At 40.5% G+C, this 26,284-nt stretch overlaps 1 protein-coding gene across 1 annotated transcript in view; it reads right to left on the reverse strand.

The window, feature by feature from the left end:
* Positions 1 to 12,457: 12,457 nt before the first annotated feature.
* Positions 12,458 to 26,284, reverse strand: part of LOC136831303 (coiled-coil domain-containing protein 134-like) — a 118,688-nt gene continuing 104,861 nt past the window's right edge. The window contains exon 5 of the mRNA XM_067091445.1: positions 12,458 to 13,228. Coding sequence (XP_066947546.1) covers positions 13,046 to 13,228 — 183 coding nt within the window. The 3' untranslated portion in view covers positions 12,458 to 13,045. The remainder of the gene's footprint in view (positions 13,229 to 26,284) is intronic.

A 26,284-nucleotide genomic window follows, 5' to 3' on the forward strand; every position in this document is an offset into this window, starting at 1 on the left:
TAATAAAAAAGACTCAAATTCTATGATCAGAAATAATTGAGCCTGGCTCAAGCCATGATACAAAGGTTCCATTGCCTCTTCACCAGCGACATGGTAAATTCTCCAAAATATGCTCCAAAAACCGAAATGGAGTAATTGGATGGTATCTAGCAGAATTTCGTTCTGCTAATTGCGGAAACTGAAGGTCGAAAACGCAACAGAGGCAAGCATAGCCTACGTTCGGCTGCGCACCTGGTAAACATATATTGCATACAGTTCATAAATACTGTACCTCTCGCGTTTAAAAACCAATCAGATATAGTACTCAACTTAGATGGTGTGATATCCTCACGGGATGACATGATTAAAGCCGTAATTCGATTGAAAACACCAAAAGAAAAAAGGACAAGGTGTTCACGTGTTGTGCTAAGTTTTGGAATGAAGATGGCGGGCGCGAGTGGTAGGTGGCAGCAAGCAGAAGGTAGTAGGTAGAACGGCTCTCCCATGTTGGGGGCTTTGAGAATGGAGAGATCTGTTGGGCAAAGCATCTGTTATAGTGGCTACCACTCACCCCTTAGTGCATACCGACACCATTGTGGTGATCGATCCAGGGGTAGTAACCCTGGCATTATGGATAGCTTTTTCTCTGGTATATTTAGCAATATTTATACCTAGAAATGTGTGCTATTGGAACCATTTCACTGGGTGACACAGGTCGAGCCCAGAAATATTGTCAATAACACTACAACAACCTGTCAAGACCTAAAATGCAACCTTAAATCTCATGCTTACATCAAAATAAAAAATTCAACAATCCAGGTGGGGTGAAAATAAAGTAAAATTCTAACACAGAAAACTACTACTGAAACCATAACAGTAAAATAAAAATGTATTAAAGAAGACTTTACCCTATTCATCAGTTAAAGGAGCCACAGCCACAAATGGAAATTAAGACAAAAACTGTAGCTGTAATGTCTCTTATAAAAACCTACAGTAAAATTTAATTAATGAAGCTTTGACAGACTAACAAACTTCACCAAAAACAAATAAAAAATTGAAACTTATTGAAAAAGTCACATATCTACTACACTATCTTTAAAAAAAGGAACTGCTCAAAGACAAAACATTAAAGGAAAATAAAACCGTATGTAAGTAATTCAAACTACAGCAAAGACTACAGTAAAACAGGTAATTTTGTAATCCCAGAACATGACTACCCTCATGTAAAACCTTCATTAACTTAGCATTCAGTAAACTATTACCAGACTTACAGCTCAAATACATCTTTGAGAAATCCATTTTCTCTTTTTAGAACACTATCCAACTGTAAGGTGTTTACTACACCAGACTTCATAATTCAATTTGAGATTATGTTCTGGTATCTTTATCAAACCCTGAGGAATAACATAAAACCACAATATTAACACAAAACTATGATAAACTATAAATTATACAGTGAACCCCACGTATTCGCGGGGGATGTGTACTGCACCTCCCCGCAAATAGCTAAAATACACGAATACTTAAAACCCCTCTAAAAACACTTGGAATTGCCTACTTCGATAGTTTAAACACAAAAAAAATCCTGTAAAAATGCTTATATCCAAGTATTTTAATAGTTTTATCACAAAAAGTGCATTTACTCATGAAAATTATATGAAAATACAGTAATTAGTGAATATTTCTCAGTGAAAAATACCGCGAATGGGTGAATTTTCCGCAAATAATGGGTAGATATGTTCCACTGAGAAACCCGCGAATGCATGAGTCCACGAATCGTGAGAATGCGAGTTCGGGGGTTTTACTGTACTCATTTTCAAATATCAGCATAGAAATCTACTTTGATAGCAATTATGGTTGTACAATAATTACTTAATTCAAATGAGGTGCATAGAGGCAAAACAAAGCAAAATTCTCCTCTAAAATTATAGTATGTTTACTGTTTTTATGTACAATGACTTTTATTATGTTTAGTGAGGGTGAGAGGGAGTTTGCTCTGATGTAGACGTTGCCAAGACTTTTCGTTTTAGGGCTGAGAAACAGAAGTAAATGGGTGTTGACAACATAAAAGTAAGACAATATGAAGATGAACGTTTGCATTTGCAAGTACATGATTTACTTCCATATATTCCATTAATAGCATTGGTTATTACTAAAGGTGGTTTTCATAAAAATATGTTTCCATCCTACCAAACTAAGGTTTAGTGCACTTAGAAAACAACTAACTTCAAAAATAAGAAAATTTATCAGTGTTCAAATTTTTATGCATTTTGACATGTCTTTACTTTCATACAGTTTTGTAAAAAAAAAACTTGTTTATTAGCGTATATACTAGGCATCTTTAAATAAACTATAATTTAAAAAAATTTCTTTTTTACATAAACAATAGCAGCTTGCAACTTTTGATGCATTTTTTTTTGTCTTGTTACTTTCCACAGAATGTCTTTCATTCTCTATTTGTTTACTTCATTATAAGTGTCCTTTAATAGTTATCAGTTGACAAAAGAACTGGTTTCCTAAAATTCATAGTAACAAAGTTGTAACTTTTCAGAGTTTGCAAAACCTCCAATACGTTAAAAAATATTTCTTTTAATAATCATAAAAAAGTTTCTATTGCACCTAACTTGACCATGCAAGTACCTTTGAATATATTTTCATTTAATAAACATAAATATCTCCTCAATGTCTGCAATATTTTCAGTTTTTCAAAATACAGTACTGTCTCTCTTGATAAACATAACATAAAAAGGATTTTGACAAAGGAAAAATCTATTTCTGGAGAGGGGCCCGTGTCACCCGATAAAAAGTCCATTCAGCAATTATTTCTAGGTAATTCCGTTGCTAGATACCAGAGAAAGCTAAATGAAATGCTGGAGTTACTACCCCTAGAGCGAGCTCCACTAGATGGAGTCGTGTATGGAAAAGGGTGAACTACAAAAACACGGAACCTTATCCTATAGAGATCCCCAATGTCAAAAGTCCCAACGAGAGAGGTGCCGATACAAGCCCATGCACTACTCGCGGACTGTATACAAGGCAACACTAGCCGCATTCCATGTTAGCACCCACCCCACTAGAATGAAGTTTACCATGGGAGGGAGAGAATGAAAAACAGGGGTGGGTCACCGGGTGACACGGGCCCCTCTCCAGAAATAGATTTTTCCTTTGTCAAAATCCTTTTTCTGGATCGGGGTCCCGTGTCACCCGGTGAAATAATAACAGAGAAATAAACATCATTCTTATGCTATTAAAGACTTAAATAGAGACGCTGAAAACTAGGAGAATTCTACTCTGAACATTAGTAAGGTCCTCTAAATTCATGTAATGAAAATAATGTAAGTGGTCACCGTCTAAGATCATGAGCTTAGAATAGCACCTGAATAGGCTTGTATTAAGAAAATACTTCCTGCCTAATAGCAGACCCAATGACAGTACCCCCCCCCTTTTTTAAAGGAGAGGATCTGACAAAATTGCGAGGTCCTGTCTAAAAAAGCCTGCAAGGAGAAATCTGGGCACAGAAACAGACCTTGAAAAGGGGAGTACTTTCCAAGGTGACCACCGAAAATGAGGACCTTCAATTGTAGATAGAAAGTTAGGGTGAGGAATTCGCAACACTACCCCTGATGAGGGGAAACCAAAATGATTGGTTCCGCCAGACAGGGCAGACGGTACAGGAAAACTAACACTAGAAGCTAAGCTGAATAAAAATTTTTTGGGGCTTCCCCAACAAGGAAAGGTAAGAACAAAATGATTGTTGGTTACCGAAGCTAACTCCGATACATTACTCAAAGACCAGGAAACCGAATGTGGACGGAGTACTGTTCTTAGACGAACACAGACCTTAGGGATGAAAGTTAAGAGCCTGTGAGTCTGGTTCCAACAAAACACTTTCCTCGAGGCCAATGCGACCGCATCATTACTGTAGCTTCGAAAACTATGTGAAGAGTGCTAGTTACTTCAATGTCAGCAATATTTTCAGTTTTTCAAAATACAGTACTGTATCTCTTGATAAACAAATTTTTATTCTTTTTCAAAACTGTTTCTGTTTATTGCATAAGAATCTTTTGATAAGCTTTCATTCCAAATAAAAAGATACTTCCTAACAAACACAATAAGAAAGTTACTGCATTTCAAAGTTAGCAATGTTTTGCACCCATTTTTAAAAAATTTTCAAAAATTTTTCAACCTTACATAATATTTGGTATGCTTCACCACTGAAACTTGGTTTAGCCAATGGTAAGTGTCTTCGGTAAACTTTCTTTAAAAAGAAAATACCATCTTTTATTTTAAAATTAGTTACTTCTGTAATTAACATTCATAGAGTTGTAAGTTTTGAGCTGCAGACTCATTTGCCAGAGGAAAAAAGGGAAAGTCCATAGAAGGGTTATGCCTGATCTACTCTATCTCTTTTTCTCATTTACCTTCCCTCTGGTAGGTAAGATTAGAATTCCTCCATTTTCCATGCCTGTTAGTTTCTTGCCCAGTGGTTCATAAGGAGGCTGGGTGGGTACTATGAATGCTGGGTAAATACAGATATAACCAACTTTCATATGAAAATTTGTATAATTTCTATGAATCTTACATTACGTTCATATGGTTGATGACCATATTGACAAGGATAGTGACAAAGGCTGGTAAGCCCAACCCACATAAAACATGACCATTTTCAATAATAAACCAGCAAGTGACTCATACCCAATGTACATAATCCTGCTGGTACTTCTCTGCCTTGAGGCAAGGATTGACATTATGGATAATGTACCCTGTAAGGAATGCCATGCTTTGAGGTGCCACCATAGAGGGACATGTTTCAATGTACAGCAAGAATGGTGAGCTTGTGCCAAGATCATGTCAGACATCAAGAACCAGATCGAAGTAAGGATATCTACTGAACGTACGGTACACTCTAATAAATGACGTGTAACCTCATACTTGCCATAGCTCAATTCCAAGATTTCCTCCTTGCAGTTCAAGCTTAGGCAGTTCCAGTAGCAAGTATAAGACTTACCATCCTACAATAACTTTCATAGGAGATGTCCACATTCTTTAAGTAGTGATATGCAAAAATGGAATTGAATCTCCATTGCACCACATTAACAAAATTGTCTACTAACAAATTCTTCATAAAATTAAAAGGTGTTGCCACAGCATGTACTTCATGTACCTTTACCAAGGTAAGTAACAGGTAGGACGACTCAACTAAATTGCCAAGAGCTTGGCAAACTAAGAAGCAAATAAAAAGGGAGATGGCATTTTTAGACAAGGGAATACTACAGAATCGATTATGCACATTCTCCTTAATGGTTAAACTCTGTGTATGCAAATCTTGAGAGCCTCCTCTTCATTCTCCACTAGCTAGGTTAGACTCAGAATAGTAACAGAATGAGGGAAGAACTGGACTGTCATGTCATGTTTTTCCCTCAAGTGCAGCAAAAAGGAAAGGGACACATTTCCTTTCAAAAGCCAATCCTAGCAGAGAAGGTCTGTAACTTGATAGCCCTTTTCCCTGCCCCAAGGCATCAAGAAAAGGATTTTAGGTGTTAAATACCTTAAACAGGTTTCTTCTATAGGTTCAAAAGATGATTTCATCAAGACTCTTGGTACCTCATCCAAATGCCATCTTAAATTTCTTATAGATGGATTAGGCACTTCTATTTTGACCAATCTGAGGATTTCTTGAATGACCTCATCTCTACAGATGTCAACATCAATGTGATGCACCAATCTGAGAATTTCTTGAATGTCCTCATCTCTACAGATGTCAACATCAATGTGATGCAGCACAGACAATAACTCTGACCTGTAAGTTCTGATGGCAGCCACAAAAAGGTTTCTTAGTTTACCTGAGGAACCAGAAAAATGTTATGTTATTCAGAGGTAAGTGAACAGGAAATCCCTCTAGACCAACAAGGATTCCAGTAAGTGTACCATTGTCATGGCCTCATGGGCAGAGTTTATTAGAATTTTTTATCTGGGTTTGATTAGAGATTTCCTAGCAGGTTCAAAAACCTCTAGCCCATAGGAGAAAGCTGACGCTTGAAGGGTTTTGGTGGAATCTTGACATGAGATTGTTTGTGTAGAACCAATCTTAAGGTAGGAACTGAAACCAATCTATGATCAGAGATATAAGGTCCAGTAACCATTCTCTCTGCAACCACCATAGTTATGAAGTCATGGTGAAGACATAAAAGAAGGTTTGCCAATCTCAAACTTGGGAGGATTAGAACATTCCAGTGCTAATTCTGAGCCCTTTGTTGTGAACGGGATCTCAGGTTTTTGAGGCAGAGTCCTATACTAAGCCATAAATTTGGCTTCCATTGTGCACAATATATGGAACAATAATAACAAAAAGGATTCACCTGTCAACTCCCCAAACTGTTAAGTGATAGTTTTTGTATCAGGTTTAAAGCATTTAATGCTTCAATATTCTAATTTTCAACTCCATATAATTTGTTTATCTTATGAGGTCTTTATAAAATATAACAGCTTTGGTGTTTTTCTACAGAAAAGTGGAAATCTAATGATGAGGTAAAGGTGTCTGCTTTTGCAATGGCAATAATAATACAATGGTTTGAGGCAGTATCTTATACTACAAAATCATCTACGTATAACTATCTTTAGCTCTCTTGGTAACTGGATAATGATGTTAGTGCCGGCTAGTATAATACTGTACTACATTACACACTTCCTTGTGGAACACAATTTTCTTATCTGTAGATGTTTGAATATATATTATCTCTTCAGACCAGGATTAACTTGCATGCGGTAATACTTACATTATCTTTGACCTTTACATGTAAACCCATCTTCATCAATACAGGCAGTCCCTGGTTATCGGCGGGCTCAGTTATCAGCGATCTGGTTTTACACTGCTTGTCTAGCGACAAAAATCATAGATTTTTGGCACCGATATGCGCTGACTCCCACTTATCAGCACCGATACATACCTAACAGAGACACCGATCTCCAGTTATCATGATTTTCGCTTACTGTCATGCTGTCAGAACGGAACCGCCGCCACTTACCATGGACTGCCTGTATTAGATTACAAGCCGCTTACCAGGGACTGCCTGTGTTAGATTAAAAAAAAAAAAAGGAGAGCTTTATGTTACAAAAGTTATGTATTAAACCAGTGTGTTATATGCTGACAGATAATGTCAGTACATAAAACCAAACCCCTAATTACAAAAAACTAAACCTCAAAGTACAAAAAAAAAAATAAACCTCAAAGTCCAATGTCTAAAACAAATGTAAATGTTTACTACAGTGCACAAGAACCTAACACAAATATTTGATTTTTTGAAAACAAGTTTTTAAATTCAACATTACTTTTGGCAACTTTGTGTGGCATGTAAAAATCCCACAAACTTCCACAATAGAAAGAAATATACCTCCTCCCATGCACTTATGATGTCCTCAGTTCCCAAAATACCTAACTGCCTCACTTGATATGTGCATGAAAGAGATGTGAATGGATAGAAGTTTTTTCAGGTGAACCTTACAGGTAAAAGTAATGAAATTATATTTTTTTAAATTAATTTAGTTTTGAAAAAATTATGTTTCATTGTAAACCCCTTATTGTACAGTATTTATAGTGTGAACAGCAACCAAGGAAGGAGGAAGCTGTGCTACTAGCATCCTGATTTGAACACATGTAGAGGTGGTGTTAACTTTTTTAAAAATACGTAACTAAATGGACATCCCTCACAACACAGTTCTTGTCTGGATGCAATATAACATTAACAATGAAATAAAAACTGTGTTAAAGCTCAAATTAAATGGACATCCCTCACAACACAGTTCCTGTCTGGATGCAATATAACATTAACAATTAAATAAAAACTGTGTTGAAACTCAAACTTCAGTTTACAGCATTGGACACAGAGCTCCTTAAAAAATTTTGTCTGAATAATACTGTCAGCCTATCCAATTAGTTTAATAAAAAGTTATAATCCAAAGATGAAATATAATTACAAAACTCATATCTTTTATAAGAACAAACCCTTAGGGTCAGCCCTATAAGAATTAAGACTTTATTGCTGATTAGTCTGAATATACTATGCTTTATAATTAACAGCTCTACGTCTTACAGGGAGTCAGGAATTGGCTAGGACCCGGTTTATACAATTAAAGAATTGAACTGTAATTAGGAAAACACTTGACATATGCTGGAAGCACATTAACCTTTACTATGTATAAGGTATATATGGTGATTCCCCGAAATACCTTGCCTTGTAGGATGCCAAAGAGAGATGGTTGATAAGAATGAGTTCCCTGAAGTCTCATCACCAACCAAAGTAGATAAGGCCTGACCTTATCGGGACCTAAATACAATGCACATACAATGCAAAAAAATGGCCTGCTACAAAAAACATCAAGATTTCTCTTAAAGAGAAAGAAACATCGAGTCCTCTATTCTGTGTACTCATACCTACACTTGTGCTCCCTGTTCCTCAGAAACACTATTGTTTGATCTCAAGTTGACTCCTAAGTAAGAATCCTTAGTCCTATGCAGGCAGAGATGACAAGCCATGACTGTCTTCATCTCATTGCATTTAGAAGCACAGGTCTTTCATACACATTTTAAATATTTGCTTTCCTTACCTGCACGATACAATCAATCAAACCATCTGATTCCATTTTATCCAAACTGCTACTAATCTTTTTGTTTTCCTGGATAATTTAAAATAAAATTTCGAATAGTAGATCTTTAATCACTTCTCACCACTCTCTTCTAACATGTGTACAGTGGGCCCCCCACCTATTCGCGGATCAAGATTCGTGGCTTCATCTATTCGCGAATTTTTCTGTGGAATGTATACATACATTATTTGCGGAAAAATCACCTATTCGCGGTATTTTTCATAGAGAAATATTCACTGATTACTATATTTTTATTCACTGTAATTTCATCGCATAGTAATTACATATTAGACATTTTCATTGCAATGGAATTACGCTGCAATACATTACATCGTCAGTAATTCCATTGCTTGTTTTTTCATTGCAAGGTAAAAAAAGAACAATATTTCTTTTGAAAAAATGTCAAGATATTCAAAAGGAAAAATATCACACCTCAAGATATAAAAAGGTATAAAAAGGTGACATTCATTAAAAATTATTTCTTCATCTACTAATACAAACTAATACATGTTATTACATAACAATATGTATAGAAATTCAAAGGTAAAAAAAATCTTATTCAAAAAAAAAAAAAAAAAAAAAAAAAAAAAAAAAAAGACATTTAAACAATGTCATCAGTACTCCAAGAGACAAATTAGATAGTCCAGTAGTTTGCGATTTTCAAAGTCACTGACTAGATGTGTTGGATTCTTACGGTACAGTACTATCATTATATTTTTTTTTTACGAGGAATGTCTGAACCAGCGGTATGCTGTTCGATCATTGCTTCATTTCTTGACTGTTCCTTCTTCAAAATGTCTAAAAATTTCCAGATTGTAGGATGACATGCACCAAGTAACTCTCTGAACAATCAATGCCAGCCTTCAAAGAATTGTTTGTTTTAGAGGCGCCTTGCTTGGCTGCATCAAAACAATTCCATAAAACATGATTAAATCAAGGAGGTCGATGTACTGAGCGACGGTTTTGGTGTCCAATCCACGTACCCTCTAAGTAATCTAAGATAGGCTGGGCTTCTTCAGGATAATCATTATTATTGATTAAATATTCAAATGAGCTACTACATCTAAGACTGGCAAAATGCAATTGCTGCAATCATATGCATTTTTAATGCAACTTCTGCATCAGTTTTGTACAACTGTTGTAGACCATTTGATTGATTGATCAAAATAAACATTTGGAAAAACGAAAAAAACAACCTTTTTGATTTGAATTGGGAAAAACTGCTCTGAAAGCATTAATTCCTGCACGTTCAAAATCAGTCATTATTGTGTCTGGTGATAAGGTTGGCTCTGAGGCTTTTAGTTCTGACTAAAGCTTCTTGTAACACTCTTCAGTTTGTTTGGCCATTACAACATAAAAAAAGAGGCAAAACATCAACATTCATGATACCACGTATTGTGTACAGCTGCTTGAATAAAGGGGGCACTGTTCTGAAAGCCCCACCTGCATACCAAAAGTTGCATTGGATAATACCTGTATATTTCTTTGAGTCAAAAATAGAATAATTAGGTCTCATCCATCATCTCTGTTGAACAGAAGAAAAGGTTGATTTGCATGTGTTACTTTGTAGTTAGGAGGTATGTTTAACTGGAGTAAACAAACTGGATTTGCAGGGGCCTGTGCTGCTACATTTCTAACATTTCGAATATTCCTTTTTAAGTACTGGAGGGTTGGTAGCTGACCAGGAACTGCTTAGGATACCCCAACGTATGCCTGGGTTGTGATGCAATGCGTTTTTCCCCGAATCAAAATGGCTTTTTCTTTCGTGGCATTTATCACTCTAGTAGCTTTAACACAAGCATCACTGCCTGCATGATTGCATTCTCCAAATCGTTTTAAAATGGATTCTCCATTTGTATGAACTCTTTCATGGCACTTTGTTGTATAAACTTGATCACATTTCCAAATAGTATTTTCTCCACTTGTCCTCTCTCTCACAAATAGATTACCATTATCAATGAGCCTTTTCTGTTTTCTTATGCTTAAGACATACTGAAGAGTCATTTTGAGGGCTTGTAAGTGTGTTTTTTTTAAGAAATGAAAATTGTAAGAAACAATTTCTTATATAGGAAAAGTAGTAGGCATGACTTGAGCGAAGAAGCAGGTGAATTCGAACGGTTTAATAATTAGAAAACGCGAATTACTGGACTATATAAGGGTAATTGTCCATAAATTGTCTTTTATGGGCAATTAGATACAGTACTCATTAAGTAGATTTCCCTCATCAATAACTTCGAAAATAGCGAACTACTGGACTATCTAACGGGAATTGTCCAAAAATAAGTTTTGCTTTTTTTTAGTTTACCTTTGAATTTCTACATTTTTTCAGAATAAATATTGTTGTGTGATGGTTTTACGCCACAATGAAAAAACAAGAGATGAAATTACTGACGATGTCATGTATTGCAACGTAATTACACTGCAATGAAATTACCATGACAAAATTACTGCGATGAAATTACCGGACACCGGTCAGCTGTACTTCCTAACTAAAATTCATCTGTTCCAACCCTTCACCTTTGTCCTACTCCACGATTTTCTGTGGATTCGCACATGCTGTCTTCTACATATCTGACTTCTTCTCTTCTTTGCACTTCTCATCACATGGGACCCGTTCCTATGGCGCGATGTAAGCCGAAAAGCAGCGTAACCCAAGACATCATTGAAAATCATTAGAAAATCTTAACTTTAACCCTTTGGGTGTCTTGAAAACGACATAATCTGCATTTTGATTGAGCTTTTCCTCAAAAAACCTCCGAATTTTGGCCATTCTGCCCTTTTGGAGCCACATCAAGTTCCAGTCTTCCATCGGACTGGCAATGTAAACCGGAACATGCGCTGTAACCCAAGAAATAATTTTTGACGAATATATTTGAAGAGCGTCATATCCTCAAAACAACATAAGCCAAGTCTGAAGTAACTCGGGGACTGCCTGTATATTTAAACAGGTATTGCTCAATAGCAAATATTGACAAGCGAATAAAAGTTTTGATCTCTCATTTACGCTTTATGCCATGAAAAATCATTACTTATGAATCTTTCCAATGCACTCTACTCATGAATCTCAGAGTTTTGAGGGAATGCTTCTTCAGAGTCTCCTTCATTTCCTTTGTAAGTGGCTGTTTCTCCAATGCACTACGAAGGGCAGTTCATGTATGTACATAATAAGAGTATTTTGTCATGTTAACAGAAATTCTTGACCCTGTTCAAGATCCGCCCATCTGAATAACAAAACCCTCTTTCATCACGTCATCATTAGTTACATATTATATGCATCAAAAATCCTTCACTCAATTCAGTATTCAAACCTCACAATCCTGAGTAACTCTTGCCACAACCAAAAAGGTGTTGCATTGACCATCACATCTCAAACACAACAACCACATGACACTTTCCTTTATTGTTCCTTGATCTTGGGATGAAGTCCAATGATTTCATCATTCTTCTCTTCTTCATTCCAAACTTTCATCTTAAAAATTTTTAAGATCTTGTCCTTTGAGACTGCTATTAACAACAGGCCATATGCAAACATTAACACTCATGGTCTTCATTTTCTGCACTTCTTTGTAGCTTCATTCATTACCATAGTAAAGCAAACTGTATGATAAAATAAAAAAAGATATTCAGTGAAAATACCTTAAAAAATTCGAATCCTCAAAACCAGAATATTATACATGGTAACCTAAAAAATTATTCAAAAATGTCTATCCCACTGAGAAATATGAAAAGAATTCTCCACTTACAAATGAGCCTAAAATTTCAGATCCTTATGACTACTTTATTTAAATATATTAACAAACACTTCATTCATTCTATAGGGGTAAAAAACTACTACTAAAAAATGCTGATTTTATTTCATGAAGTTTTCCATTTACATGGCAATACTAAGCATCAAAATGAGGCAGGAAATAGTATAATGTCTTCATCTAAGGCACACAAGAGCTTATTAAAACTTGTCCACTGAACAGTTTTACAAGCTGGTTTAATTACCCCTTGTTTTCAAATCAATTCCACTCACCTTAACTCCAAGAATGATACTCACATAAACACTTCAGTGATTCGACTTAACGAAATTAATAAGCGTCACTATTATTTTAGAAATCATTCCCCACATATGCAGCAGGTGATTTCTTTCAAACCCATAACTGCAAAAAATGAGAATTTTCAAAGTTCAGGGCTGGACATGGAACTAGTAGAAAGTGTTGAGCAAATGACCCTGCCACTAAAGAATAACTCATTTTTCTGAATTCACCACCAATTTAAAAAGCTAAACACACACTTGAATTGCCTAGCAATGCTTACCAACAAGGTTCAAACTTCAACTTACTGTCACTTCTGCAAGTCTCTCAGCTTTATGCATATCAGAGACACTGGTTTTCACACTATATTAAGAGGTAAAATGTATATTTACTGATTTTCTGCACTATAGATCACCATAACTCCTCGACAACTGAGGACCTTTTTTGAATGTTTTTCGTTGCTTCTTCTTCTCTTTGGAATTACCCTCCTTTCTTCGTGACCATTCACCACTAACACGAGCATTTTCTTTTGAATAAGGGTTAACATAGTGAGGGTCCTTCTCGGTGACTCCCATTTCTTGTGATACCTATTCAAACAAAAATTGAAAATTCCATAAAACATTATTTATTTTTTCTATACAAACCATCATTTATATACTGTATAGCCCACATTCATGGTGTTTAAATATCTTCCACTCCCAACACACAATCTCTACAGTTAGGCTTTTGTCTAACAGATAGAGAAGAGCAGTAGTAGTAGTACCATATCAGCATCACCTGCATCTGCATGTACAAAGCAGGTAACTAACTGCCTTACTTTTTGTGTAGTTTGAAATCTTAGTTGTGATGTCAGTGGGGCTAGATGGAGGGCACTGTTATATGAGTGTAGGTTTACACTGAAGAACTCAATATCTGTTCTGAAAAAGCATGCTTTTTTGCCACACATACCCATTGCTCATATACAACCTGAATTGTTATTTAGGAGCAAGGTTCAAGCTGCTGAATGCTCTAGTATGTAGTGTTACCTATAGGATCCATGAATAGATATGATGGGACTAAAGTAAAGGACTTAACTCTCTGGTCAGGATGAGGGGTCAAACAAGAGGGGGACACCTGTGGGGATAAAATAACATGCAAATGATCTGTACATGTTAACTAACTAAGGAAAGGACATTTACCACACTTTAGGCAAAGTCACTGGTAACTTGGAATTCTAAGTCTCTGAGGAGACCATAAATGAGGGGAAAAGGGAGAGTAAAGAAGAGTCCTTTAAGTCATCGCCTATGGCAACAACTCTCCCTATTGCTATTACCATTCCTAGAGTACATGCCCAAGAAAAAGCTGATAGGCACCTCCTGGTGCCTGCACTTGACATATAATTGAAATCAAGTTTACATTTAAATCCAAAGATTTACAAAGCTCTTATTTTGTGGAATAGATTTGCCTGTACAAACTTATCAACTGTTACATTGCTGTATGCCATTAGTATAACATGCCTGAGTTATAGGCATACTGCTCTCAGCAGGCAAAGAAGGTCCTCTTCATTACTATGAGTAGCAGGTATGCAAAATAAAGGAAGAGTGCTGTGGAATGGTCCAAGCTACCTGAGGCTTGAATCTTTACTACAAAGTCAGCAGCAGTGGAATCCCAACCCTTGGTTTAAATGACTTCCAGGGAAAATGTGAATTTTGCTGATCCACTCCTAACATGCAATAGCCAGAAGAAAGACTATCTTCATTATGTGACTGAACACTCAAATATTCTTCAAGGGTTTGTATGGTGGCTTGGTTGTGCATCTCAAAACCCAAGTACAAATCCTAGTTAGGAGGCTAGGATAGCCGCTATAGAATCTCTTCTGAAAGTGATGGATCAATCTTCCAAGTTCCACAAAATCCACACCTGTCCACAAAGTTCAAGGACCTTTGAGAGGGTTGACCTATGGCACATGCAGGCTGAAAATAATAACTTCTTATGGTTGCAAAGGTCTACATACATAAGGCATCAGCCACCACCCTTGCTCCCTAAGGCCTTATTTCAGTGAAGAGAGGACTTGGGTGCTGATCTCATGTTCAGTCTCTATGCAATGCCCTGTCCCTTGCCTCTGCTGATCATTAGCAATATGTACACCTTTAAACTATTGCTATCTGCTGCACATAATGCACTGTTCTCAGAAAAAACAAAAGATAACTGGTTAAACAAAGAACTCAAAACAAGAAACTAGCAATTCCAGAGAGGGACTTCAACCAAAATTAACTACTGATTAATGCACAGAATCCAAAAGATGATAAACAGAAGGGAAAACTGAAGTGGAAAGGATGAAACAAATAGAAGAATAATGAATAGAGAAGGAAAATAATCTGGAAATTCTGCTCAACAGTTAACAATGCTGTGGTGAACCTGAGGATTCTGTAGGCAAATGTACATTACTTCTACGACTATTCCATTTCTGTCTGAAAGAGTAAAGACAGCAGTGTCTGGGACATCCAAAGAAAATGAATATAGGCCATTGATGAGTAATGTGTTTGTGGTGAAACAAATCATAGCTGGTTATTTAGCTTACAAAAATTTATCACTGTCAAAACAGATTAACTTCTACAGCATCTATTCCAAGTTGAAAGGCAGCTGGAATTGAATCGAATTGAATTAATATCCATCAAGCACCAGCTTACGAAAATTTATCACTGTCAAAACAGATTGACTTCTACAGCAGCTATTCCAAGTTTAAAGGCAGCTGGAATTGAATCAAATTGAATTAATATCCACCAAGCACCAGGTCATGCAGACCATATGGTGCTATGCTATGCTATTTATAGATAAAGTATGGTCAAAGTTAGTGACTGACAGGTCATATTTGATGAAGAATGTTTATTTGTTGAAAGTAGATTACACTTTCTATAGAGTGGAGAAGTGTTCTGCTTTGGTGAAAATATCTTGAAGGTGAGGTGGGCAGAGAAGAGAGGTTAGGCTGGGAAATGCTCTGTTGCATGCAACTGAAAGAGGGGTATGACAAGTTAGACACTGTGTTGGAGGGGATCCGGTCATCAAGTGGGAGTGTGTTAGACTTGTATGACCGATTTTTAGTCGGGCAAGTGCTGTTTCCCATCGTCTTTTCTTGTGACATGTGTTTAACCATGGCAGTATGGTGGGTTTAACTGCGCGGAGCTTGTTATTTGAGATACTAGCCCAGAAAGACTGCCAGCAACTTAGTAGGTAGTTAAGGAAAAATGGGAAATAATCTGAATACGAGATGGTTTTGAAGTGCGGGCATCCCGACAAAGCTGCAGAGTGGACCAATGAGTCCAGTTGCTCATTGCCTAAGATGCCCACGTGGCTCGGGGTCCAGCAGAAGCAGATTTGCTTTTTCCGCATTAAAATGCAAAAAAGCCAATCTCGAATTTCACAGATTATATGATGTGTACACAATAAATTGGATAAGGGTTAAAGAGTTAGCTGAGTCTGTGAAAATAACCAAGGATGATGAGGGGTAGATTAGGAGTTGTTTTAGTGCAAACAGAATAGCATATAGTTCTGCCGGAAGTATGCTTGCCACTGGTGGTAAGAGTAATTGGAAAAGTTCGGTGGGGAAGAAAACTGCTGTCCCAGTTCCTTTAGGGGACTTGGAGCCATCTGTGTAGATTGGGGTGCTAGCGTCATACATTGGTATGTGCTCTAAAAAATGAGAATGTAGAATAGGGGAATGAGTTTTAAGCTTTGAAAAATTATGTAGTATAGATAGGCAGACTGAAGGAATGGGGATTATCCAAGGTGGGAAAGTGTGAATAGAGAACGGAAGGATTGCCAATTGTGGGGATGATGAGTGATGAAGAAGGGTTTTCATACGGACTGGGAAAGGGCGGGATCAGTTGGGATTGTTAGTAAATTTGGCAAGAAGGGGCTCAGGTATAGTTAGCCTCAGGGTAGAGAATTGGTGAAATCTGCCATACAGTCGGGCCCATATTTGCGGGGGATGCATACCAGACACCCCGCGAATAACTAAAATCCACAAATAATTAACACCCGCCCTCTAAAAACGCTTATAACTGGCTATCTTGAAAGTTCAAATACTAAATGTATACTTAAAGTATCATCCTATATCAAATATACCTTAAATTATTATCCTATTACTGTATTAATCTTTGAAATGATATTATTAATATCATTTCAAAGTCACCTTAAACATTTCACCCTTAAAAATATGTATGTACTTCTAACCCTTCCAGCCAATAACAGAGAGAGAGAGAGAGAGAGAGAGAGAGAGAGAGAGAGAGAGAGAGAGAGAGAGAGAGAGAGAGAGAGATGAACTGAGTTGCTTACATGGTTAAACAATTGAAAATGTCAATAATACAGTAGATATTATGTATATCTTTCTATCAACCACTCTCCCTTTCTATCTATCTATCTCTCACCTATGGCGAGAGAGAGAGAGAGAGAGAGAGAGAGAGAGAGAGAGAGAGAGAGAGAGAGCAACACCTTCTACCCTTCCGCAGTCAATATGTCAAGATATTTGACATATTTGACAGGTTATACCCATCTCCCTCACTCCAAGAAGACTGGGTAAAAGATGAGTGGAAAAATTTATTTAAAACTAAAATCTCACTAATTCACTATATTTTCTTTAATGAACTGATACTTGGCTGTGTTTACATTAATATTGATATTTGAAAATTAGTAAATCATTTATTTATCATATAAAACAAATAAACAAAGAGAGAGAGAGAGAGAGAGAGAGAGAGAGAGAGAGAGAGAATTATTATTTTTATTATTTATTGTTATTATTTAATCTTATTAAACTCAATATTTGAAAATTAGTATTGTAAATAAATCATTATTTTATCATAAAATGTATATGTATGTACAGTACAGTATTTAGTCACAAAAATAATATGAAAATACAGAATATTGCTCTACAAAAAAAATCTGTGAATCGGTGAGTTTTCCACAAAAAACTTATAGATAGGCTCCACAGAAAAGTGCGCGAATTGCTGAATCAGCGAATTGTGAACCCATGCATCCGGGTTGTTGACTGTAGTACCTAAGAGCGAGGAGGGTACATCAGCTGGTAAGTGATGGTAGTCCTGATTTGGCATAGAGGCTTTCTGTTGGCAATAAGCGGAAGGCCCCAAGGGCCAATCTTAGTCCTAAGTGGTGCAGCGAGTCTAGAAGGCTGAGAAGGGAGGAAGAAGCTGAGGAGTAAGCACGGCATCCATAATCCAGAACAGATAGAATCAGGGCTTCATGTAGATGCAGAAGCGTTTTGCGGTTAGCACCCCAAGTAACGTGGGATGAAGTTTGAAGGAGGCAAAGATGTTGGAGAACAGCCCTTTAATTGATAGGATATGTTCCTTCAAGGTAAGGCGGGAATCGAAAATTAAACCGATGAATTTACCACTAGTGCAGTACTGTCTGGGCAAATTGTAGAGCAAGTGGTAATGGAGACACCGTTTAAGAGAGAGAGAGAGAAAAGAATGGAAATTGTTTTATTGGTGGAAAAGAGAAATCCATGTCTAGTAGCCCATGAAGAGGCAGCTAGAATGGCAGACTGTATGAGTGAGTCGAGCTTAGGGATTGAAGAACTGGCAGTATAAATTGCAAGATCATCAACATAAAGGGAGAACCTAACTCCCGCTGGCAGGGATGCTATAACACCAATGATTGCTATGAGAAATAGGGTAGTGCTAAGAACACTGCCTTGGGGAACTCCTTCATACTGAATGAAGGGTAAAGAAACGGAGGGGTTCATGCGTACACAGAAGGTTCGGTTGTTAAGGAACGATTAGATGAATACACCCATATTACCTTTTATATCAAGTAGTAATAGATGAACAGTTCCTCTTTGGAGGAGTGGTAGAGCTTTCGACTGGCACGCTGTTGGCCCAGCGTTCGACTCTCCGAGCTGCCAAAGAAGAATTAGAGGAATTTATTTCTGGTGATAGAAATTCATTTCTCGTCATAATGTGGTTCGGATTCCACAATAAGCTGTAGGTCCCGTTGCTAGGTAACCAGTAGGTTCTTAGCCACGTAAAAATAAGTCTAATCCTTCGGGCCAGCCCTAGGAGAGCTGTTAACCAGCTCAGTGGTCTGGTTAAACTAAGATATACTTAACTTAGTAATAGTTGATGTAAGATGTGGTATTTCAAAGTGGTACCACATATTTTTTCTAGGTCAAAGAAAACAGCGAAGACTGATTGTTTAGAAGCAAAGGCTGTTTGGATGTAAGATTCCATGTGTGCAAGAGGGTTAGCTGTACTCCTGCCTTGTCTGTAGCCAAATTGGGATGAAGAAGAAATTGTTTTGACTCTAAATGCCAAATGAGGAGAATATTTATCATTCTTTCTAGTAATTTACATAAGCAACTGGTTAAGGAAACTGGTCAGTAATCTTGAGGTGCATTTCCTGATTTATTTGATTTCAGGAAAGGGAGGATGAGGGAGTCATGCCACTTCTGGGGAAATTTTCCTTTTGTCCTTATTCTATTCAATAATGATATGAGAAAGGTTATGGAATTTGCCGGAGGGTGTCGAAGCATTTGAGTGTCGATACTGTCAGGTCCTTCCCATGTGTTCTGGCAAGATTTGTGAGCTGAGAGAAGTTCTGTTATGGAAAATGGGATTTTGACAAAGGAAAAATCTATTTCTGAGGGAGGCCCTGTGTCAGCCGGTGAAATTCCTATTAAGCACGAATTTCTAGGTATAGATATTGCTAAATATACCAGAGAAAAAAGCTATCAGGAATGCTGGGGTTACTACCCCCAGATCGAACATCTATTATGAAATAGACGTCGGTATAGATAAGGGTGAGTGATTGTTGTCACTGCCACAGGACTGCACTCTGTAGACATCCCAATGACAAAACCCCGGAACGCGAGGAGCCGATCTAACGCCCGCACTCACCCGCCCGCCAACCGACGACCCCAGCGCCATCTGTACTCATTCCAGGCTAGCACCCCCCACAAGCTTGGTATGCCTACTCGGGGAGGGAAACCTAGATTCCGGGAGGGTCACCGGGTGACACAGGGCCTCCCTCAGAAATAGATTTTTCCTTTGTCAAAATCCATTTTCTGAGCTCGTCCCTGTGTCAGCCGGTGAAGTCATGACAGAGAATCATACTAAGCTTTGGTGAAAGTCTAAAAGGAACGAACAGTTAGGTGAACATGTATAAAAACACTATTACTGAAAATAGTTTTAATTATCCCCAAAACATGATTAAATACAAAAGGTATAGACAGAGAAACTGAGTTATAACTAGGGATATAATTAATACCACAGTAAAGGACATGAGAAACAACTATGTACATAATTAATACTATGGTGGAAAGGTACCAAAACTAAATAAACGACAGAAAATTTGTAAAGGTACCTCTGGACTTAAAACTAAATCACAGTAAGTATAACATGTCGCAAACTTAAAAACTAACACCGCAAGATTGTACATCATAATATCAGGAGCCAGGCTGTGAAGCATGTCTGGTCCAGGAGAAAATGGCAGGGCAAGTAAATGAGGCGGGGGGGGGGATAGGGATTAAAGGTTAATTAAGGCAGAGGGACAATGCTCCCTACAGCCACCGCAGGGAACTTCAGAGCTTCCAGTGATTTCAGATAGTGGCGTTTAAACACTGATGGAGATTTCCAGCCTGTATACTTCTTAAGCTCACCAAAATTCATATTATGAAAATAATTAGTGGAGGTAGCCACTGCTCGGATATCATGAGCCTTAGGGACTGAATCCGGGTTAGCTTGCTTAATGAAGTATAGAATTTGTTGTCTGATAGCCTTTAAAGAAAGCGTTCCTCCTTTTCCCTGATAAAAGAGGACCAGACAAACATTGAGAAGTTCTCCGTAAATAGGCCCTCAAGGTAGCAACTGGGCATAAAGACAGGTCTTGTGGAAGAGGAACAACCTTCCAGGGGGACCACCTATCCTGAGGGTCTTCATTTTTTGCTAAGAACCTTTGATCTGGGGAAAGCAGAACTTCTCCTGACGGGAGAAAATCCACATGATTCGCACCTCCAGAGAGAGCAGACAGTTCTGATATTCTGGCACCTGAAGCTAGACTAATTAGGAACAACGTCTTCCTTAACAGATTCAAATAAGAACATTGATCGTTATTAGTTTCTGAGGCTAATTTTAGAACATCGTTAAGAAACCAGGAAACCGTATGTGGACGGGTCGCTGGTCTCAAACAAGCGCATGCTCTGGGAATGGACGAACAATATGAATCTGTTAAATCAATCTTGAAGCCATGCAAAAACACCTTTTTCAAAGCTGATTTCGCTGTGGTAATGGTGGCCGGAGCCAGACCCTTTTCAAACAGTGACCTAAAGAATGATATTGCCAAATTGGTGGTCATGACTTGAGCTTCAGATTCCTTCAAAAAAGATGCCAACTTTTTAACTGCTGAATCGTACTGTCTGAGGGTAGAATCTCTTTTATCTGATTCCAGAAACAGAGTACTAACGGGATCAATATCCGCACCTCTCTGAGCGGCGAATTTCATAAAGTCCATAAAGCCAGGGCATTCAGAATTCTTGAGGAAGCTGACACAGTCCGTGTTTGCACTATTTGAGTCAGCTGTGGCCTGGGTATTTGATGACATCGCAGTTTGAGCTCCAGAATAAGAGGGAACCAATTGCTCTTCAGCCAGTTGGGAGGTTACCAGGGCCACTTAACCTTTGAATGGCCTGAGCTTGTGCAACACCTTCATCAGCAGGTTTATTGGCGGAAACAGATAGATTTTCTGCCATTTGTTCCAGTCCACTGACATTGCATCCGTAGCATGAGCTCGAGGGTCCAGGTTGGGAGCAACATAACAAGGGAGTTTGTGATTGCTCTCCGTGGCAAACAAGTCCACCTGAAGGCCCGGAACCTGACGGCGGATCCATTCGAAAGAAGCCTTGTCCAGGGAGCATTCTGACTCCAGCGGAGTTGCCCTGGACAGGGAGTCTGCAATGACATTCTGGATTCCTGCTAGATGGGTAGCTGACAGGTGCCAGCCATGTTTCTCCGCCAGGGAGAAAATGGCTATCATCACTTGGTTTATCCGGCTCGATTTGGAACCCCCTCTGTTTATGCAATGTACCACTACTGCGCTGTCCAACACCAGCCTGATATGAATCTGGTTGGTGGGGCAAAGCTTTTTCAGAGTTAGAAACACTGCCATCGCCTCCAAAATGTTTATGTGGAACTGACGGAACAGTGTGGACCATGTACCCTGTACCTTTTCTTTTGGTGAGTACCCTCCCCAGCCGCTTAACGAAGCGTCTGTGTGGATTATTAGAGCTGGGGGAGGGAATTGAAGGGGAACTGACTTCGAAAGACCCTTGACTGTGGACCACGGCCAGAGTCTTTTCCTCAGCACCGGAGGAATTAATGACACCTTGTCCCTGAGCTTGACATTGGCTCGTCTCCGCCACACTCTGTTTATGTCTTTCAGTTTTGCTTTTAGGAGCAGATCTGTTACAGATGCGAACTGAAGAGAACCCAGGATTCTTTCTTGCGTTCTGCGAGAAATCCTGCCTTTGAGGAAATGCCTGGTGGCTTTGGCTATCTCTCTCCGTTTGGCTGGCGGAATAGACAGCTTGTGCGAGTCCAGATCCCACTGGATACCCAGCCACTGAAATCGAGCCTCCGGAGTTAGGCGGGACTTCACCCTGTTTATCTGAAAGCCTAGGGATTCCAGAAACTCGGTCCCTATGGCTGTAGCTCTCCGGCACTCCTCAGCATTGGATGCCCAAATTATCCAATCGTCCAGGTATGCGGCCAGCGATATCCCCTGGGACTGTAACTGCTGCACTACCGTTTCTGCCAGCTTCGTGAAAATTCTGGGTGCTATGTTGAGCCCGAATGGCATGACCCTGAACGAGTAGGCTTGTTTCCCCAGTCTGAAACCTAGGAAGGGAGAGAAGTTCCGCGCAATCGGGACGTGATAATATGCGTCTGAAAGATCTATAGAGGTGGTGACGGCTCCATGAGGAAGTAGAGTCCGTACCTACACGATTGTAAGCATGCGAAATTTGTCGCATTGTATATAAAGATTGAGACGCGACAGATCCAAGATTACCCTTTGTTGACTGGAGCCTTTCTTGGGAACACTGAACAGCCTGCCTTGAAATTTCAGGTGTCTCACTTTCTTTATGGCCCTCTTTTGGACTAATTCCGCCGCAAAGTCCCGCAGAGCTTTGGAAGACGGTTGATGAAATCTGATCAGAGGGGGAGGGCCGTTGACCCAACTCCACCCCAAACCTTTGGAGACTATACTTTGGGCCCACGGACTGAAGGTCCACTGGTCCCTGAACAGGTGAAGTCTGCCGCCCACCTGATTGGTCTCACTGGGAAGGTGAAGGCTTGCCTCCTCTACCTCGGCCTCCTCTCCCCCGGGAGAGGGATCGCAAGGCAGCCTTGCCTCTGAAGGAGGCTCTTGCTCTACTCCCCCTTGCGTTCCTGTTAAGGCCTCAAAACGACCCCTGGCCCTCATAGGAGGGGTTATACACAGGAGACGTTACGAAGGTAGGCGCGGCAAGGGAGTGCTGAGTTGGCTGCACCAGCACGAACTGTTGAGGCTGGGCCTTCGAGGTAGAAGGCTGGCCAACTGGCGAGACAGGTACAGCTTGGACAACAGCCTGTTGGTGATGTCTTCTGTGTCTCCTGTATCTCTTACCAGGCCTGTTTTGGGGCCCGGCGGACTCGGGGGCTTTCCTTTTGAAAGCAGGGATATCCCAGCGGGAGCGCAGACTCTGATTAGCCCTGGTTGCCTCAGCCAGGACATTGTTGACCTCTCCTTCGGGGAAGATACTAGCCCCCCCAGAAGGAGCTTTTCATGAGCTTGTTAGGCTCATGTCTTACGGTAGCGTCGGCGAAGATGTATTTGCTGTAGTTCATCCGCGCTACCATGAAGTCAAACAGGTCCGCCTGAAATCCTGCTAACAGAGACTTCGTCAGGACCTGGAAGAGTGGCTCCTCGGAGTACATCACTGAGGTGGATTCCGCCAGGCACAGGGAGTTCAGTGATCAGCTCAGCCGACACCTAGTCTCAAACTCTGCTTTCAGGAGGGCTTCCGGCAGTTTGGGAAGCTGCTCACTGAATAAGGTGGATGCACAATCTGGGTCCAGCTTACCCGACGTAAAAGTAGCCGGGGCATCCTTCCAGAAATCATCGTCTCCGGGGAAGATCAGTGAGGTGGGATCAGTCTCCCGGAGCTGAGGCGAAGGCTTACCTTCCGTGCATGCCTGGGCGGTCGCAAGACCACCTTAGTCATGCAAGGGGTTGGGACTCTATCACCAACGAGAACATCGTGAAGGTGCCCTTGAAGGGGGTCAACTTCGTGTTCTCCGCCTGCCACTCATTAAATGTGGGCAGCAATGTAGACTGCGCCTGGTCCCTTGGGAAGATAACTGTCTCCTTCGGGATCTTATCTGTCCTCACCCAAGCTTCCTCCGTCAACCTGGTGAAGCCTGGGTAGGGGAACAGCAGGTCAGGAGGAAAGAATTCCAACTCCTGAAGCCTGCGCGTGCCTAGACCCTCGATCGTTAGGGTATCTTCATGCCGGGGAGCATGAAGGGCCAAACGCCAAGGATTTCCCTTGTCAAATGGAGGGAGGGCGGAGGCATCCGGAATGGGGTAATGTACCGCCGACCCACCGGAGCGCATGAACCCGGAGAGCATACTCTCCTGGCTCTGCAACCTCTCTGTAAGCTTGTTGAGCTTAGCATCCACCTCCGAGGTAAACTTCTGCAGAAGTATACCGGTAAACTCCTCCGGATCAAAGGCAGGTTGGCGAGGAGGGCTAGCCTTAGCTGCCCTCGAACTCGCTCCCTTAGCAGAGGGAGTGGCCTTGCTTGTGGAAGCCACCGGACTAGTATCCCGTGGCTTCACCGGAGGGAAAGGGGTTGCTTTGCGGGAGGTTGCGGACTTATAGCCCTTCGCCTTCCAAGACTTCTTCAACTTGGGGACAGCCAATTGTGACCTGTCCTCCAAGTAAGAAGACTTTTGGAAACCCTGAAATGAAGAAGCGGTGGATGAAGGGGAATAAAAAAGGGGGTCCGCCCCCACTGCCTCACTTACCTCCCTACCTAACTCCTGGTCCTGTTCTGTATTCATCGGCTCCAGGTCAAGGTTTATGGCTGCCACTTCCTCCGACACCGCCACGTACAAATTCTCGTCCTGGGGAGGCTGGGTTTCTACCCGGATCTGCTCGATGAGAGGAGCAGCGACTTCTGATGGAACAGCCGCTGAGGTCCGGGCGCCGGGGTAAAGCAGATTACGGATGTTCTCGTCCAGAACATATGGCTTCCCCGACGGAACATTCCTTCCAAAACCAGCCACCCAGGCCCGAAGGGGCAAGGCGTCGCTGGGAAGCTTGGTCGGCCTGGAAGAGAGCAGGAACTTAATAACCGAAGCGCTCAGTGAAGAGATATATAAGCAATATATCAGGAACATAACGCACTTGAAACAAGTGAGGCAACCAGGTAAACTAAAGGCAGTAACTATAGGCTTACCGACTCGTCCTGGATAAGGTCGTAAAGAGCGAAGCAAACCTCACAACTGTCCGGGTGCCACACGATGAGGTCGTCTATCAGGACTGCACAGCCCGAATGGGAACGGCAGACAACGTGCCCATAGGGCTGGTGCAGCACTGCAGTGCACCCGGGCTCCTGACAACGTACTGTCTGTAAGTGGTAGACGGTATATGAACATACTAATTTAAGGCGCGCCGGAGCAGGACCGGCGGAGATAGGGACCTTAAACTATAGAAGGTAATAGAGCATGCTAATTAATTTATACCGAACCCGCCGGAACATTCCGGCGGGACGATAAACCAGAGCGAAACATGACACACACTAAATTAAGGAGCGCCGGAGATAGTTCGACGGAGTAGGACCTAACCTAGGATCATGCAACTCTTAATTGTAAAATCAACTTAAAGTATAATTACTGCCGGAGTCCGGTAGTAAGTAAATGGTTAACAACATAGGATAGCAGTACACTGCTGGTCATAGTGTTCCGGCGCGGACCCCTCCGAGATCCCGTGCCTCCGTCACTTGGTTACAGCGGGGAGGGTGAGGTAAATCATTACCCCCAGTTATTATACAGCTAGAGAACTAGGTGTGACTAAGGCCAACCTACTGAAAACCAAAACCACCGGAGTGGTAACAGGTAAGAAGGCAACGGGAGGACCGGGGACGGCGGAGCAGAACCAGCAAGGAAGTGTTTAAACCCTGAAGGTGATCGAAGTTCAGCCCGACCCGGAGGAGAGCGAACCAACGAAACACTAGCCGAGCGGGCGACACTAGAACGGAGGCCAGGAGGGTGGGTGACTCTCAACTGGGAACCGGACTAGTCCCCCCGCGGGGTGACAATCGAAGAGACCGACATCCCACACGTGGGGAGATGACACACCACTGGCAAAGTCAGGGAGGCAGTACTTAGAAGGTGGAATTGAGAGTTATGTTCAAGTGGACGGGGGGACACCCCCATACACTGACTGTAACTCCCCACGGGGCGTCGAAACAGACGTATTGACTTCCTACACGCAGGGAGACTCATGACACTCACCAAAAGTACTAGGGGAGGATAGGATAATAGCACTAGTCTAAAGCAACGCCAAACTCTCACCCTCCTCTGAAGGCGCAGCCCAGACAGTAAAAGGG

The sequence above is a fragment of the Macrobrachium rosenbergii genome, chromosome 48 (assembly GCF_040412425.1).
Source record: "Macrobrachium rosenbergii isolate ZJJX-2024 chromosome 48, ASM4041242v1, whole genome shotgun sequence".
NCBI lineage: Eukaryota > Metazoa > Arthropoda > Malacostraca > Decapoda > Palaemonidae > Macrobrachium > Macrobrachium rosenbergii.